A 16,126-nucleotide genomic window follows, 5' to 3' on the forward strand; every position below is an offset into this window, starting at 1 on the left:
AGCCCATTTCTGTGTCTGATTGCATGATTTGCATGACATTCCTGTTTCTCTTTCATTCCACCTTTCCAAAACTCAGCTGGAAGCTTATCCCTTTCTCTCTTCCTTAGCCTCCCCAAACCCTACTCCTCGTACATTATGTCATCTCTCTACTGATACTTATGAGGTGAAATGAATTGCAACAGGGTATATACAGCAATGTTTGCTGACCTGGTGCCTTCCAGGTGTTTTGTACTACAACTCTCATCACATGCTGGCTGCGGCAGATGGGAGTTCTGGAAAAGGCTGGCATACGGAGTGTGTTGAATGTTGAATACAAGGAGCAGAGCAGTACATTTTGACTGGCCTAACTTGTTGTGAGAGTTTAGAAAAGCTACACCTTCTAGAATTCTCTCTTCTTTATAATTATGTCTTTCTCTGTATCTGGACACATTAATCCAAACAGCAGGTCTCCTGGCTATGTGTTCTTCCTGAACTTCCTCACTTCTATAGGAGTAAGGTTTTGTGGTTTTTTTCAGTAAGAGGATCCTGCATCTTTAAGCATTGTGGAGGGACAGGAATTATGGCATGTGAAGCTTATCATGCAGGGCTTTCACTTAATCTGACTCATTTGGCTGGAACAACAAGAACTAAACAGATTCATTTCTTTTTAATACAACTTGTAGATAAAAGCATGTTCTGAATAAAAACCAAATACTGCAACAACCTACTGGTGACTTTTGAGTGCAGTTGTGGTGGAATGAGAATTTTTTTCATTATTTATATTATTATCTACCATTATTTTTGTTTGCTTGCTTGAAAACACTGGCAAGTATAGAAGCATGCTGCATTTTGTGGGATGAAGTCAGGGCTTTGATTCCACAAGACAAAGCAGGTGTGACAGTAATTCATTCCAGTTCCCAGGGCTAAATGAATAACTGACAGCTCTTGCTCCTTCCACATTCTTATGCTGGGTGCACAGAAGAGGGGCTCAGCGTTCTCCAGGAGGGGAAGAGGCTTTGCTGACACTTCACTCTCTTAGGGTTCAATAACTGTTTCCCTTATTACAGCAGCTAACAGATTTTGTCAGTAAACTGGATTCTGCAGCATGCTGCGAAGAAAAGAACGATAGGTGCCAACAGAGTCATTTCTGCTCCCTTTCTAAGTTAAATATGGGACACTGCTGATATGCCTCTTTAACAGCTGTAGATGAGAGACAATTTGGGTTGATTCTGCTTTTTCTACCACTGTGGCACCAAGCTGCACAATTTTCCCTTCTACATAATCTGCATTTGCAGGCACAGGTAGAAGCCTTAATCCAATGTTACATGCCTTAGTCCATGGGTAGGCAAACTAAGGCCTGGGGGCCGGATGTGGCCCAATCGCCTTCTAAATCCAGCCCATGGGCAGTCCAGGAATCAGCGTGTTTTTACATGAGTAGAATGTGTCCTTTTATTTAAAATGCATCTCTGGGTTATTTGTAGGGCATAGGAATTTGTTCATTTTACCCCCCCCTCAAAATATAGTCCAGCCCCCCACAAGGTCTGAGGGACAGTGGACTGGCCCCCTGCTGAAAAAGTTTGCTGATCCCTGCCTTAGTCTAAAAGTAAGCTTTTTGGAGGTCATCAGTTACATTACCCTGAAGTCTCACTGTAGTTTTAATGAATAATATGATTGAAAATGGCTCAAAAGTTATTCTAACCCATCTGCCCTAATATATGCCAGTTTTAAATACTCTCGTCCCTCACACAGCCATGCCTCCTGTTTATATACCGGTCATTGCGAAGCTTTCTTTCTATCTCACTTAAGGTCACCAGAGTGTTTCCTGGCGTGGCTGGGTTGATTTGTAAGAGCTGCATAATTGGCAGAGATTCATCTGGCGAATCTTTCCTTCCTGCACTGCATCACTATGCCAAAGAAGAATCATCTACTGAAGTTTCCGCCCATCATGCACTGTTAAAGGCAGACGAGATATGCCAGCAAAAGGGTTGCTATCCTGTCTCTATAAGTGTGCAAATACAACCAGCAGAATTGAGAGGTTTTTATTTATTTCTCTCCCCTGCCCCCCCGTAGTAAAAATGATGCAAGTGAAGCTTTGCCTGGGAAACCTTAATAATGAATTTTGACATGTCATGCACCTGTTAAGTAACCATGATAGAAGACAGTTGACAACCTTATTCTATCTTCCACCATCCCTCTCCAAATCTGAACAAGACTGTGACTTACCCTGATCCTAAACATGTTTCCTTAGGAAGATAATAAGATCTATTACAAGTAATGGCGCATAGGCTTAGATTCTCGGTGGAAGGGCTTTTGTGTGATGAGCAGAGTCCTGAGCATAAAATCTCCCTATGAGTGGCTGAAGCAGAAGTCATGACACAGCATGCCTGTTCACTTGCTATGGAAACTATGTTTGGTTAAGTATCAAGTGTCCAGATTTCTGCTCATGTGCTTAGCAAGGAAGCACTGCATATTTATAACTTAGGCAGCCTAAAGACTACAACACCAAAGCAATTCCCTTATGGGCCAGCAAATTCATTCCACAGCTTGGCCTGAGCAATGTATTAATTATTGTTGTTTTTATATTGCCAGAAGAATGTGGAATCTCTTCTAGACCAAGATAAATTGATACCAGAAGGACTAATGGTCTAACTTAGCTACAACACAGTAAGGCGTGTGATAAACCAAAGAGTGGGGACCCATATTGAGGCCTGAGGGTTGTATCCAACCAAGTTATACTCAGAGCAGAGTCCATCAAATTAATGGACCCGTTAGTCATGTCCATTCTTTTCAATGGGTTTACTCCAGGAGTAAGGAAGCTTTGACCTGTGAACCAAACCTGGCCCAGCAAACCTCCCCATTTGGCCTGCTAGGCTGCTTTTCTTAAACCAGGCCTACCTGCCCCACACCTGATGTATAAGATGTCAGGTCTGGGGCAGGTATCAATGTGGCTACAAAGTAACAATCAGGAGTGTAAAGTGAGTGACCGATTGTTCCTTGCTGGAGCATGGTGTACTTCAGACGTTGGATGAAGGGAGTGCAACTTTTTCTGAGAGCACCAAGCAGTTTTCATTAAAATTTCTGCTAAAACAGGTTTTCCCCCTCCACTTCAATGCAACCTGCTGCGCACTACAGGATTAGCCAAGTCCCTTGTTCTGCGGTTCCCAGTTGCCAACTGGCTGTCAGGCGCTTGACATAATGATGACAAGTGAGTTGTCCAGCCCACCTGTCAAAGCTGGCCCACAGGTTATGGTCAGATAAGGATCTGGTTCACTGGTCCAAAAAGGTCCCCCATCCCTAGTTTACTCTGAGTAGTACTAATATTGGCTACAACACTGAGTAATCCAGAAAACTATTCCGTAGGGGCATGTTGGAGCTGCAAAAATAACCTGGATGAAGGGTGTGTTTGAGAACATATATGAACACCTTAAATTTGGAGGCTGAAAAGGTACATTGAATCAACTACCACCTTGCTGGTGAGATCCCAAAGCAACATAACTTTTTATAACATGTCGAGATTGGAAGCTTGGCAGGCTCCCCAAACAACTTTGTGATCCTCCCACACCCACAATCTGCGCTGTTGTTGAGACGCACACTTCCCTCTAGTACAAAGTGTATTACTTAGGAGAAAATGTGGGAATTCTTTTTACCAAAGTTATGTTTGTGCAGAAAACGTGCTGCAAATGAGAAACAGATGTGTACCGTTTTCAAAAAAACCTGAAATTAAAAATTTGTGCAGAAAGTATGTAAACTGGTAAACTTGCTGCCCCCTAGTGTATCAATGTATTCATGGATGGAGACTAGCTTTTCTCTCTCCTATTATAAGGACTTACGGTAATAATTGGAGCTTTGCACACTTCATAACATATAGCAAAACACAGATTTGCCATAATTAAAGAAATCGTTGCTTAAGCAACAGCATAGATTTGTGATACTAAAAATAAATTTTGAAGTACACAGTGTGAAAATCAAGGTTTGATCATTAATTTAAATTCCCAAGAGATTGCATGAACATGCTACATACCTAAATGCACACAGTAAAGAACTTGATTTTCTGTTTGGCAACAGCTTTCACACAAAAAATAGACTTTTGTTACATGAAACTATCAACCTAGTTTAAATTTGATGATGGTGAACTACTTGTGATTCACATGGGATCTGGGTCTGTTCAGATACTTGGCTCAACACATTTAATGTCAAACATATAATAGAAAATAATGATGAGTTGTGAAATTGGTACAACATCTTTGGCTAGAATAATAGGGTAGGACTTTGAGTAGGACTTATCAGATGCAACCCTTTAAATCAGTGGAAGTTACTTTCTAGTACTATGAATTGCTTAAAAGCTGTTGAATGCAATCTGAATTCACTCAAGCTCAGGATCTATATCTCTATCCTTGGTGGTAACATTACATGACCCCAATATTGACTAATGGTTAGAAACCAAACAAGCCAGTTCTCTTTAATATGGTATTCATTGTATGAACATGCTCTGTGTTTTTTGTACTTGCAAGGCAAAGGCATGTGAAGTAGCAATTACTATCGGATAGGTTAAAATATTGCCCCAGCTCAACACTGTGACCAAGCTAAGATGCCTCAGTGAGATCAGGAGACATCAAAAGAAAATGGTATTTCACATACTAGGGAGTCTACTAACTCAAGAGGTGATAATGCTAAGCATTTACATAGCTTCCCTAATATTATGTCTTGCAAAACTGTGATAATGATAGTGTAGCTGGATCCAGTACTGCATTCTCATTATAATTTGTGAATTAAGAACTCCTGAATATGTTGTACAGTCATTGCATGATGCGCAGAAAGTCAGCTCCTAAGACTCTCGGCTTGTAAGAACAAAGCAAACCTTTAGCTGACATAATCGGCATGTGTTCAAATGCAGGGTGGCCTGATGCAAAAGGAGACAAAGCTTTTGCACCCTTAAGAGCTGTGTAGAAAAATTGAATTTCAGGAGGCATGGCTTGTCATGCAAGCTACATCTGCTGCAGTGCCCTCTTCTGCAGAGCTATTGATTTTATTTATTAGTTATATTTATTTCTAGCCAGACTTTCAGCCTACCCACACCACTATCTCCATCCCCAGTAATTACGGCCGGCATTTTGGCGGTCTTGTAATAACAAAAAGGAGAAAGCGGTACTCCTGAAGAGAGAGCGGCCCCTCGCTATCGCCTAACGTCAACCGTGAGCCCCTGAGCCCCTCTCTTATTAGAAGAAATCAGAGAGGACGTCGCTTTCGACCCCGCAGCTCGTCAATTGCACTGATCGCGCAATCCCAAACGTGGAGCTAAAAACCAGCGTTTTGAAGGAGGTGATTCCTGTCTTTGCCAGCCAAGAAAGCAGCGCCTCCTTCCCAAATTTATTATTATTCTTGCTATTCTATCTTTGCCAGCCAAGAAAACAGCGCCTCCTTCCCAAATTCATTGTTCTTCTTGCTATTATTGTTGTTGTTACATATGTACTGAATTCTGATGGGGTGTTGTTTAGGCTGCTGCTGCTAATTTAAGACAAAACATGCGAAAAGGTATTTCATTCAATAAGGCAAAGCGTATCCCGCGCCAGCCATAGGAAAGGCCCCCTTTTCTTTCGCTGCGGCTGAGACTGAACCACAGACTAAGCGGAAGCTGAACCAAGAGGCGGGGGTAGGGCTATTGCTCAATCGATCCAGCGAACATATTTCATCCGTCAAATTGGAATTTAACAAGGAGCCGCCATCTCGAGGCAGCAATAAACTCACGTGCAGCCCGAGAGGCAAATATACCACAAAAGGGTTAGAGCTGCTTAGAGGGTGGGAAGCGGGGACCCAGCCTGGTTTGTTGTTCTGCAATCCAGGTTTGGTTTGTCTTAAAACAGCGTGTCCTAACGTGGTCATTTAGCTTCGGGTGCTTTTCGTGGCGATATATTACCACTAATAACGGAGACTCAAGCGGCAGTTTAAACAGCAAAGTTACTCCCACTGAGCTATATAATACCAGGTCAATGTGTATAGGAACTGCAGCCTGAAGGGGCTGAACTCAAAAGCTACCCACCCTTGCATCCTTTTCCTTTGCAATGGGGAATATTGCAAGCACCACCCAACACTGTGGGACCTACTTCTGTGTAAAGCAGAGGCTCAGCTGTCCAGCTGCGGCTTCGTTGCTAGAGCCACCCACCTTGCGCGCGCATGGTCCCACGTTCAATTCCCGGCATCTCCCAGTAGGCCTTTTTTTTTCCAGCACTCCTGCCTGAAATCCTGGAGAGGTGGGCCAAGAGCCTGACTCGACTTAAGGCAGCATCTTAAGTCCCCCCCCCCCATAGGACTGCCCTGTTTATAGGGCTCCCCCCCAAAAGTAGAAAGCGATATGTAAAATGTTGCCAAGGCGACGAGTAAGCACCTTGGAGCCGTTTAATCTCTCCACTTAGGCTGTGCAGCTGCCTCTGCCCACGCCTATTTGCCCCCATGGAAGCCAACGGGGGACTGACTACCCTGCGAAGAACGACGCCTAGGGGCTGGACAAGCACGAGAGCGGTGCGTTTTCCTGTCAGGCAGCGAGCGGGGCAGCCCCGCGACGGCAGTGTGGAAGGACCCGTCCCTTTGGCGGCACGGAGAGTGGTGGGAGTGCCCAGAGCGCCGTGCCCGCAGCCCGTCCGACTCGCAGCTTCTCCTCGGCGGCGTCGCCATGTCCGTCAGCGAGATGTTCATCGCTTTGCAAGGGGTGCTCACGGCCGACCAGGATATCCGCGAGGTGAGAGGGTCGCGCCGGTGCAAGGACCACGGACTCTTCACCAGAGCTCGGAAGGGGGATCCCTTTCCTGCCCACCCCTTTCGCTGCTCTTCGGATCACGGGGACTAGAGCCTTGGTTTTCCTACCTTCCAAACCTCGAGAGCCAACCTTTTAACAACTGCATGCCTGAAACATGGGACCCATTTCTATCACGTAAACCCAAAACCGCCCTATGTGTCTCTGTTGTGGCTCCTGTGATATTTACATAACGGCCTAGAAGAGGGAAATTTAGTTGTCGCTGCTTGTTACGCTAAGTGTGAGAGAAATTGCATCGGCTGAAATTTTCCGTCCTGCACCACCACCGTTAAAGATCTTGTTCTCCTTTGCAAATATTCTTTGTCAAAGCTGAACAAAGAAATAACAACAACAACCAGTGATGATTGCAAGCACTGCCACCCATCTTGGGTCAAGGTGTGATCCACTATGGGGTACTGACCCATCACAAGTAGTATGATGAACAAAATCATAGTAACAACCTAATTGCCTCATAGATAACCATTAGTTAGCTAAGTAGTGCAGACCCTGTTTTTCAAAAGCCAAGCTATGGACCCACTACTTTTAAAAAGTTTGATATCTCTATGGTAGTTTTTGTTACGTGAATGGTGCCACAGATCTCCTGGGTGGATTACTGGGACTCCCTGGGGTCCGTTCCAATTAGGAACCAGAGGTCTATAAATTTACTAGAGATAAAGACAGGCAAAATTGAACAGCAGCTTTGTGCTAACACATTGCATATTTTTCTGTACCATCATGTTCTGAGTATTTTATTGTTGTTTACAGGAGATCAGGAAAGTTGTTCAAACTCTGGAGCAAACAGCCCGGGAAATTCTTACAGTGCTACAAGGAGTCCACCAGGGGTCTGGATTTCAGGACAGTAGGTCATGTTTTGTTTGCCTATTGAGAAAAAAAGTCACAAACATGTTTACATGCATAAAGGATGGTTACAGAAGATGAGGATAAAAGATGCCACTCAGTAACATAAAAGTGAAATGGTTATGTGTTTTGTGAAAAACATTTTTCTACTCCAGTTTCTTTGTGAATTGGAAATGCAGGAAAGTGAATTATGTACAATAGATTATAACACTAAATTTGACTGTTTCATTATTGGGCACTTAGTCAACAAAGACTTATTCAGCTGTGAAATCTTAAAACAAGTCTGGTTTCTATATCCTATCAGACAGGGCAGGGCAGCTTGTGGGTTCTACTCTGCTTGAGCAGAGCCTGGTACAAAAGACATATTATTAGAATGAAAGAATTCAGAACCTGGAAATTTTTTAAGGGCCAGAACTGAGCAAAGCACACAGTCTTTCCACAGAATAATCCACTCCCTCCCCATTTCAGCAGTACAATTTAGTGGGTCATTTTGTTGTTGCAAGTGTTAAACACATCTGAGTAAGAAATCCTTGCTGATCTGCTTCAGATCACCCAGAGAATTACTATTCAGTCACAATTTACCTTCTGTTCGCTTCAGGTGTGGGAAGCCTAAACAAGTAGAAGCAGGCTTCCTGCTTCAAACTGCCACGCTCCAATTCATGGGGATTGGGGGTGGGCAGTGCTAGCACATTTGCTTCCACACCTCTACTCATCTGACAGCTTACCCAGTTGCAGGAATGAATCTCCCAGTAGAGCAGAGCGGCTGCAATAACATTCCCACAGCAGAGTCACTGCCATTTACTTCGAGGGTGGGAAGGGGTAGGCGGTGGGAAGGTCAGGGCTGTACAGACGAGCTAGCTAGCAGGAGCCCTGGATTGCCTCTGCCAGTGCATCCACTGCCTGGACGCTGAGGTCCAGCGCCGAGGGCCTTCTGGCGGTTCCCTCATTGCGAGAAGCAAAGCTACAGGCAACCAGGCAGAGGGCCTTCTCGGTAGTGGCGCCCGCCCTGTGGAACGCCCTTCCAGCAGATGTCAAAGCGATAAACAACTACCTGACATTCAGAAGACATCTTAAGGCAGCCCTGTTCAGGGAAGTTTTTAACGTGTGATATTTTACTGTATTTTTGGTTTCTATGGAAGCCGCCCAGAGTGGCTGGGGAGGCCCAGCCAGATGGGCGGGGTATAAATAATAAATTATTATTATTATTATTATTATTCACAGAACCGTAACTCACCCACCCACCTAGTCTTTCCCTGTAAATGACAGTGACTTCTTCCAGGCACCTATTGCTGCAGCTGAACCACTCCTGTCATTATGAACTTATTTCAGTGGGATTAAACCATGACTAACTTAGGCTTCATTCCTGTATCCACTTAGCTAGGAATAAGCCCCATTGAACTTAATGGACCTTAGTTTTGATGCATAAGATTGTGGTGTCCTATGGATGGATCCAGTGAATCAAACTTAATAGTAAATTAATAAATATATAAATGCTGTTGGGGTTGTTGTTCATTATTATAGTGCGTACGTTTGTGTTTTTATGTTGTAAACAACCCAGTGTTCTTCAGAGGGAGGTATAGATAGCAAATAAATAAGAAACCTGTTTCTTTAAAGTATCACAGTATTGTCTTTGCTCATGGTTCTATGCCTAAAGGGTGTTTTCTTTAAAGAAACTCAAAAACCAATAACTAGCCTTTGTTTTCAAGGTTAAGTGCTGTTTGTTTTTAATTTCAGTACCAAAGAAGTGTCAGAAGGCTCGTGAACACTTTGGTACTGTTAGAACACAGTTGGCCTCTCTGAAAAACAAGTTCCCTGCAGATCAATATTACAGGTTAGTAAATGTCCACTTTCCTCCTGCCTTTTGTGGTCTTTTTAATAATATTTTATTCTTTTTTCCATATAGAAAGTTACATTTGTTACTGAGCAATTTCAAACCAATCATTTAAATATGGATGGCTATGATTTATTTCCACTGTTGGAGGCAGCATGCTTCAGCATACCAGTTACTAGGAATCACAAGTGGGGAGGATGCTATTGTACCACCACAAGGATAGGATTTAGGACTAGATGGGCATTTTGTCAGATCCAGCAGGAGTCTTCTGTTTAAAGTGCCAGGAATCACTTTCTCTTTCCCCCCCATGCAGATTTAATGAACATTGGAGATTTGTGTTACAACGTTTGGTGTTCTTAGCAGCATTTGTTGTCTACTTGGAGACAGAAACCTTAGTGACTCGGGAAGCTGCTACAGAAATACTTGGAAGTAAGGAATTGTTTTTCCACTTAAATACAACGACTTTTGGCTTTAGCAAGGCTCCCTGTCTAAGAAATTCAGTAAAATGTTAACCTAAATTGGCACTTCAGAACGCTTCTACATGTCACTTAGCTTTCCTTCTAAAACCTTTTGACGTAGTGTGACGGTGAAATAAAGACTAGACCTCTGCTTCAGCTCTGCCAAGGTTCCTTTTTTAACTGAAAAAATTAGTAACTGTTAGTAAAAAAAGGAGTCCATATATGCACTGCTCGAGAGCTATGAGTTGACAGAGTTACAGGCTCCCTGGAAAGGTAGAAAGTCCACAGTGAAAGACAGGGGAATGTGGGAAGATTAGGTGTACACATTAATTGTATGAAGCATCTATACATTCTTATTTACTTTGAAGAAGCCACACTTGTATTCAGTGAGGCTTACTAAATGTTTAGGATTACAGCTCTACTCCAGCAGTGTGGACTCTAAACGGCAGCTACTCATGAGGATCTTGGGCAGAGGTTTTCCCCATGAGCCCTGCTACCTGAAAATCCTTTTAACTAGAGATGCTAGGGACTGAACCTGGGACCTTCTGCATGTAAATAATGTGGTCAGCCACCGTGCTTTGGATTTGGCGCTAAGATATGTAACCCTACAATCCTTCCTAGAGTCTGAGATTAACATCCGAAGTACTTCTCTGTGTGCACCCACCGAGAGATGTCAGAGAGTGGCAATGAGGGAATGGGCCTTTTCAGTGGTAACCTCAGTTATAGGATACTCTCCTCAGGGAAACTCACCTGACACTGGCTTTGTCCTCTTTCAGGCACTAGGTGAAGACATTTTTATTCTCCCAGGCATTTGGACAGCAGCACTGATATTGGAACTTTTGGTACACAGGGTATACATCCTGTGTGAAGGGCGTGGATGCTTTGTGCTGTTTCAGATTACCTTTTCTTTGGATGAACACTTTTAGTATTTTATATTTGAATTGTTTTTGAATTGATCAGTGTAATTAACTAACCATTAACCTAAAAGGAAGGCCTAATCTGAATTGGCACTCCTTTCATTTTGGAGTCTTCTAACCCTGATGATTTGTATTATCAGAGTTGAATCCAAATCCATTCATTCTTTTTGCAGTTGAATCTGAAAGAGAGAAAGGCTTTCACCTGGACATTGAGGATTACCTCTCTGGGGTGTTGACTCTGGCTAGTGAGCTGGTAAGTAAAGAGTATTGAGAAGTTTTAGAACTAATGCAGCACGACTTACCTAGTTGGACTGAAACTAATATCCAGGGCCTTGCGTGGACAAAACTAGAGGTTACATACCATGGCTCTTTCTGTAATGAAGTTGCTAGTTGCTCTTTTTCTGCAAAGTGAGGCTTATGGTTGCATATTACTCTGCTAATAGTAAAGGTTCGCAAGATTGAGGCTTCTTCATCAAATATGCTCTAAAAGCCAGTATAATTTATCCTTTGGAAGGAAGACAAAGTGCTGAATACCCTGTTCAGATGCTAATACTCTTGTGGGACTCCAGAAAGGCCTACCTAACCCGATTTGGTCTGTGCACGTCTGCTTATCTTGCACCATTCTGCTTTCTTCCATAGGCTAGGTTGGCAGTGAACAGTGTCACAGCTGGAGACTACGCCCGTCCCCTCCGCATCTCTGCTTTTATCAACGAGTTGGATTCCGGATTCCGCCTTCTCAACCTGAAGAATGACTCCCTGAGGAAGCGCTACGATGGCCTCAAGTACGATGTCAAGAAGATAGAGGAGGTGGTTTATGACCTGTCAATCAGAGGGCTCAACAAGGACTCAATTGCTAATGCTGGTGGGGAGAAATAGAGGAGGGCTTGTTGAACTGAAGCAATCATTACCTCAGTCTTGCTGCCAATGAAGGAGAAGCTTTAACTTGAGCTCTCCAGCAGTAGTTTAGAGGAACCACAAAGCTGCATACCACTGTTGTTTTTTCCTAATGGAATGTTTAGTATGTCCAAGCAGAAGCACTCATTCCCCACCCCCCAAGCCCCTCTAACAGGCACTGCTTGGAGTCCTAAGTCACCCTGATGTAAGCAAACTGTCATCTCTGAACTACAGCTGTTGCTATCCCATTATCCCTGCAGAACCAAGCATGGGGATTATTTTCCCCATGCATCACAGCCTTTGTTCAAGCCTCATCCTTTTTGGATCTCCACGTCATTTACATGTATCACAGTTTATGCACACTGCTGCCCTGGGTTTCTTTGTAATAAATAAAAGTTCAGTACTTGGCTGCAGCTGATGTGTAAACAGCTTGTCAAAAAGCATTCATTTTCTGCTCATCTGTGTAAACCAGATAGATTGCTGCATAAAATCAAGAGTTCAGAACTAGGATGATCAGTTCAGTAGAAATATTGTTGGGAATATATGTTTTCAAATAGTCACCATTATTATAGTACACATATATTTGTATCCTTAAAATGCTGATTTTTACATTTGGGAAGAGACGTGAAATAGTCATTGAAGCTGAACAGTTGCTTGTGGGCATGTTCCAAGTTTATATATAAGTTTTAAAAAGCAAATCCTGGAACATGTTTTAGGTGATTTTTTTGTGGGGGGAGGAGCACAGATTTCAAGGAGGTAAGTAGTTACGTAACAGGGCGAAGGTGTTTGTGTTCCTTTGAATTCTAAGTGACCTGTTTCACATTTCCTTCATTTTGTATTGTATCTTTTTTATATAACATTCTTGGTCCATCATGCAGCAATGAATGTGTTTGGCCTTAACAAAAAACGGTGACACTTACCTTGATCCTAAACACATGTACATGGAGGCGAGTTGCTTTGTGCATAGGAGCACAGCTTTTGTATGTAGGGTGCAGGTGCAAATCACTCTTCTTTCACCTCCATGTGTGTGCTACCTCCACTGTATTAGTATTTAACATCCATCTTCTGAATCTCATTTATATGTGCAAAATTTGTTTCTGCAATATACCGTGTTGTTTTGTCTGAGCATTTTTCATATTGTGTGCTGTATAGGATCTGTTTTCCCCCTTGCCCTAAAGTTTTTCCTCTGACAAATATCACCTCCAAAAGATAAGAAAAATATTTGTACTTTACAATATTAGTGGCTGTAAGTATCTTTTGTTTGTAAATCTTTGCCTTTTTCTGGTTACGTTTTGGGATGGGTGGGGGAAAAGTTCATTGAAAAGCAAATTCTTCCTTTGTTAACGTGGGTAAATAAAAGACACTGTTCTTTAATATTATGCTTCTGTGATTTTGTTTTGTATGTTTCTTACAAGCTTGCATCCTGTAATTCACAATAACTTATTTAGTATACAGGTGTCATACTTTCTTTGTTTTAACAAAAACCCCTTCTTTCAAGACACTGCAATTTTACAGCGCCCATTTTGGGAGGAAGGCTATGATAAAGGGTTCACAACTGGTGCAGAAAATCTTGCTAAACGATATTCTTACAGTTTTTTCCCTGTCGGCTATAGAATAGAAAAGTGCTGCCACATATTTTGTTCTCTAGTATTCTACAGAGTTCTTTTTTATTATTATTCTCATGTGTCACTAGGATAGGAGTGATCTGGTATGGAAAACAAAAAGAGAAGTTAACTAAAGTGCAAGGAAACATAATTATTAAAACATTTTATGTTAATCTACAATAATGTAACGGATTCCTTTTTAATTAAAATTTTGAAATACACTAGATTACATCATTTAAATAATCACAAACTAGAAGAGGTAATTGAGCCTTGTTAACAGAAGCATATTTCAGAACGATTTCTGATGTTAAGACATTCCTTGGATTTCTACAATGGGTTTTTAACCATTTACAAACAAATCCAGTGATCCGTAAAGGGAGAGAGTATTGCTTATCCACAGGATTATACAGGTATTCTGGAATGTTTGTGAGTGAACTCTGAATATATTTCGGCTTCCTTTTCCATTTACGTGTTACATGCATTCAGTGCAAAGTAAAACTCGGTAAACTGGTTCCTACATGGGCATGAGGGTAGAAGTAGAAAACTGATAAGCTAACAAAAGATGGATGAATTAAATGTTTCCTGGGAGAGCAAGCTGAAATGAGGCTAATTATACTGTCTAAACATTCTCCTTTATTGTGTTAATACTGCTCTAAATTTGACTGGATGTTGCCTAATGCTGTTATAATATATGCACAATGAAACCAGTCTATCATATATGGTCAAAATTCCTTTTTCCCAGCACAATCATGCAGTGTCAGACATCTCACACTCCTATCTGATCCCCACATTATTAACAATATTAGCTCAATATTTTCTCTCTAGAGACCTGCTCCTCATGATCTGGTGCCAATAACCCCTAATTACCATAGAGGAAGACATCCCAAGTAGGCCACAAATCTGAAGGGCCTGCCCTGCCCCCCTTGAGCAAGTCTTCACAGGGTAAAGCCTATTTGCCCTCAGACAGACAACACACATTTTGTTGTCTTCACTGTTATACCTATTTACAAAATGTGCAAAAGATTTCCATTACCCAGAATCTAGATCTCACTCCTCTTACCACTTAAGAGCCTCCTCTGATTTCTCCTCAGGCCAAGTTGTGCTGAAGTGATTATTTTGGCTAGCCAGAATAACTCCTTATGTTCCTACAGCTCATGCTTAACTTTCACTCCACACTTAACAGGCAGTCTTCAAACTAACAACACTCTTCCTTTTCGCTACCAGCTCAGTCAGTTACACTAAGCAGAGGGTTGGCCACCAACCTCCTCTCAAGATGACAGCCTCTTTTTGACAGTTCAATGGGGCCCTCACTTTATCACCTCATCAGGCAATGCCTCTCAAAATGGGGAATGTGGCCTCCAGAAGGGTTTGTGGGGCACCTACAAGAGAGGGGGCAGCATTTTGTAAGTCTTATTGATAAGTAGGTCTATAAAGAGGCTCAAGATTTCCCACAATCTGAGTGTCTACCTCGTGGATTTGCTGACAGGGAAGGGTGGAATGGTCAGTCACAGACTGCTGTGGGTTACCTGAAGCTAGAGACCATGGGCTGTGGAGCAGCTGAGAAGAGGAGTAGCGGAGGTAGGGGAGCAACTGTGTGTGTAGGAACCACTCAGTTGGGAGCAAAGCAGACATAAAGGTTGTAGGAGCCAGGTAGCTACACCCAATGAGGTTTCTAAGTTGGGTTGTATGGAAGATCTAACAAGCTTAAAAACGCACATTTTTTCCTTCAATTTGAGAAACACTTATTTAAGTGGTACTCGTCACAAATGAATTCTCAGTAGAAAACGACATCGTTACGGATAGCTCCAATGCTAATTGGCCAGGTGAAGTTCATCCTTGGTGCAATTTTTGTTGAAAAGGAGATCTTCAACCCAAAGCAGGTCGTGAGGAAATTTCTGAGCTTACTTAGCTAAGTCATTTCGCAGTCAGTGATCCTTTCATGACCTATTGTGTGATGCGCTTATCATGATGTTGGGCAAGGCATTGCGCCGCTTCTTCCAGGAGCCCAGCTCCCGAGAGTACCTCCGTATCTGCCTGAACCAGTGGTGAGTCCGTGCCTTGTCTCCATCTCGGAACACAAAAGACTCCCGCCTGATCTCAAGGAGTTCAAACGTGTCATCGCAGTCGGGATCCACAGAGACCACACAGTTGCTGAGTCTCAAGGGCTCCCTGAGCAAGCTGAACTTCCCATTGTTTTTGTCCCTAATCAGTACCAATACTGCATCTTTCACAGGCCCTGGCTCTCCGGGTTCAAAGCTAGACTCAGAGGCGCGTCTGATGTTGACCATGAGGAGCACTTGCATGTTCTGGAATTTTAAGGTCTTGCTGCCCTTTTTGACCCACTGTCCATCAGGAGGCTGGGCCAGCTGCAAGGGCCCTTCCATCACAAAGCGGGTCTCTTCCCGCAGCCAGCCCACAGTCTTGATAGCGGTTTCCCTCATTTCAATGTTAATGACCTCCCTGTTCTTCTTGCTGTCCTGGCGGAAGGAACGCAAAGTCCACGAGTTTCCTTCCTGCTTGGTCTTCATGTTTATGTGCTCCAGGTGGGACTCAATGCGGCTTTTGGCCTCCCTCAGGCTGCTGTGATCTGGGTGGTACTCAGTGGTGGCTTTGATGATGCGGCTCAGCAGAAGTGGGTACTTGGTGACTCTCTGCAGTGGAGCCATGAGGAATGACCGCAGATTCATGCGGCGAAGAGCTGTGTTGTCGTTCTGGGAAACATTGAGGAAAATCCTGCAGGGAGGTAAAAAAATAACGTATTTTGTAAACAGGTACAGGAAAACAGAAAAGCTTACACC

General features: G+C 43.0%; 2 protein-coding genes across 3 annotated transcripts in view; one reads left to right on the forward strand and one right to left on the reverse strand.

The window, feature by feature from the left end:
- Window positions 1–6,542: 6,542 nt before the first annotated feature.
- On the forward strand, window positions 6,543–13,098 carry TSN (translin). The gene is made up of 6 exons (XM_053403598.1): window positions 6,543–6,712; window positions 7,532–7,625; window positions 9,359–9,455; window positions 9,769–9,884; window positions 11,004–11,083; window positions 11,470–13,098. Exons 1-6 carry the CDS (start codon window positions 6,647–6,649, stop codon window positions 11,704–11,706), a joined length of 690 nt encoding a protein of 229 aa, XP_053259573.1. The 5' UTR covers window positions 6,543–6,646; the 3' UTR covers window positions 11,707–13,098.
- Window positions 13,099–14,954: 1,856 nt separating this feature from the next.
- LOC128421182 (uncharacterized) overlaps window positions 14,955–16,126 on the reverse strand; it is a 74,736-nt gene continuing 73,564 nt past the window's right edge. For both annotated transcript variants that reach the window (XM_053403585.1, XM_053403578.1), the window contains exon 8: window positions 14,955–16,061. In XM_053403585.1, the coding sequence (XP_053259560.1) occupies window positions 15,266–16,061 (796 nt within the window). In that variant the 3' untranslated portion in view covers window positions 14,955–15,265. The remainder of the gene's footprint in view (window positions 16,062–16,126) is intronic.

This window comes from Podarcis raffonei, chromosome 1 (assembly GCF_027172205.1).
Source record: "Podarcis raffonei isolate rPodRaf1 chromosome 1, rPodRaf1.pri, whole genome shotgun sequence".
In the NCBI taxonomy this organism is placed as follows: Eukaryota; Metazoa; Chordata; class Lepidosauria; order Squamata; family Lacertidae; genus Podarcis; species Podarcis raffonei.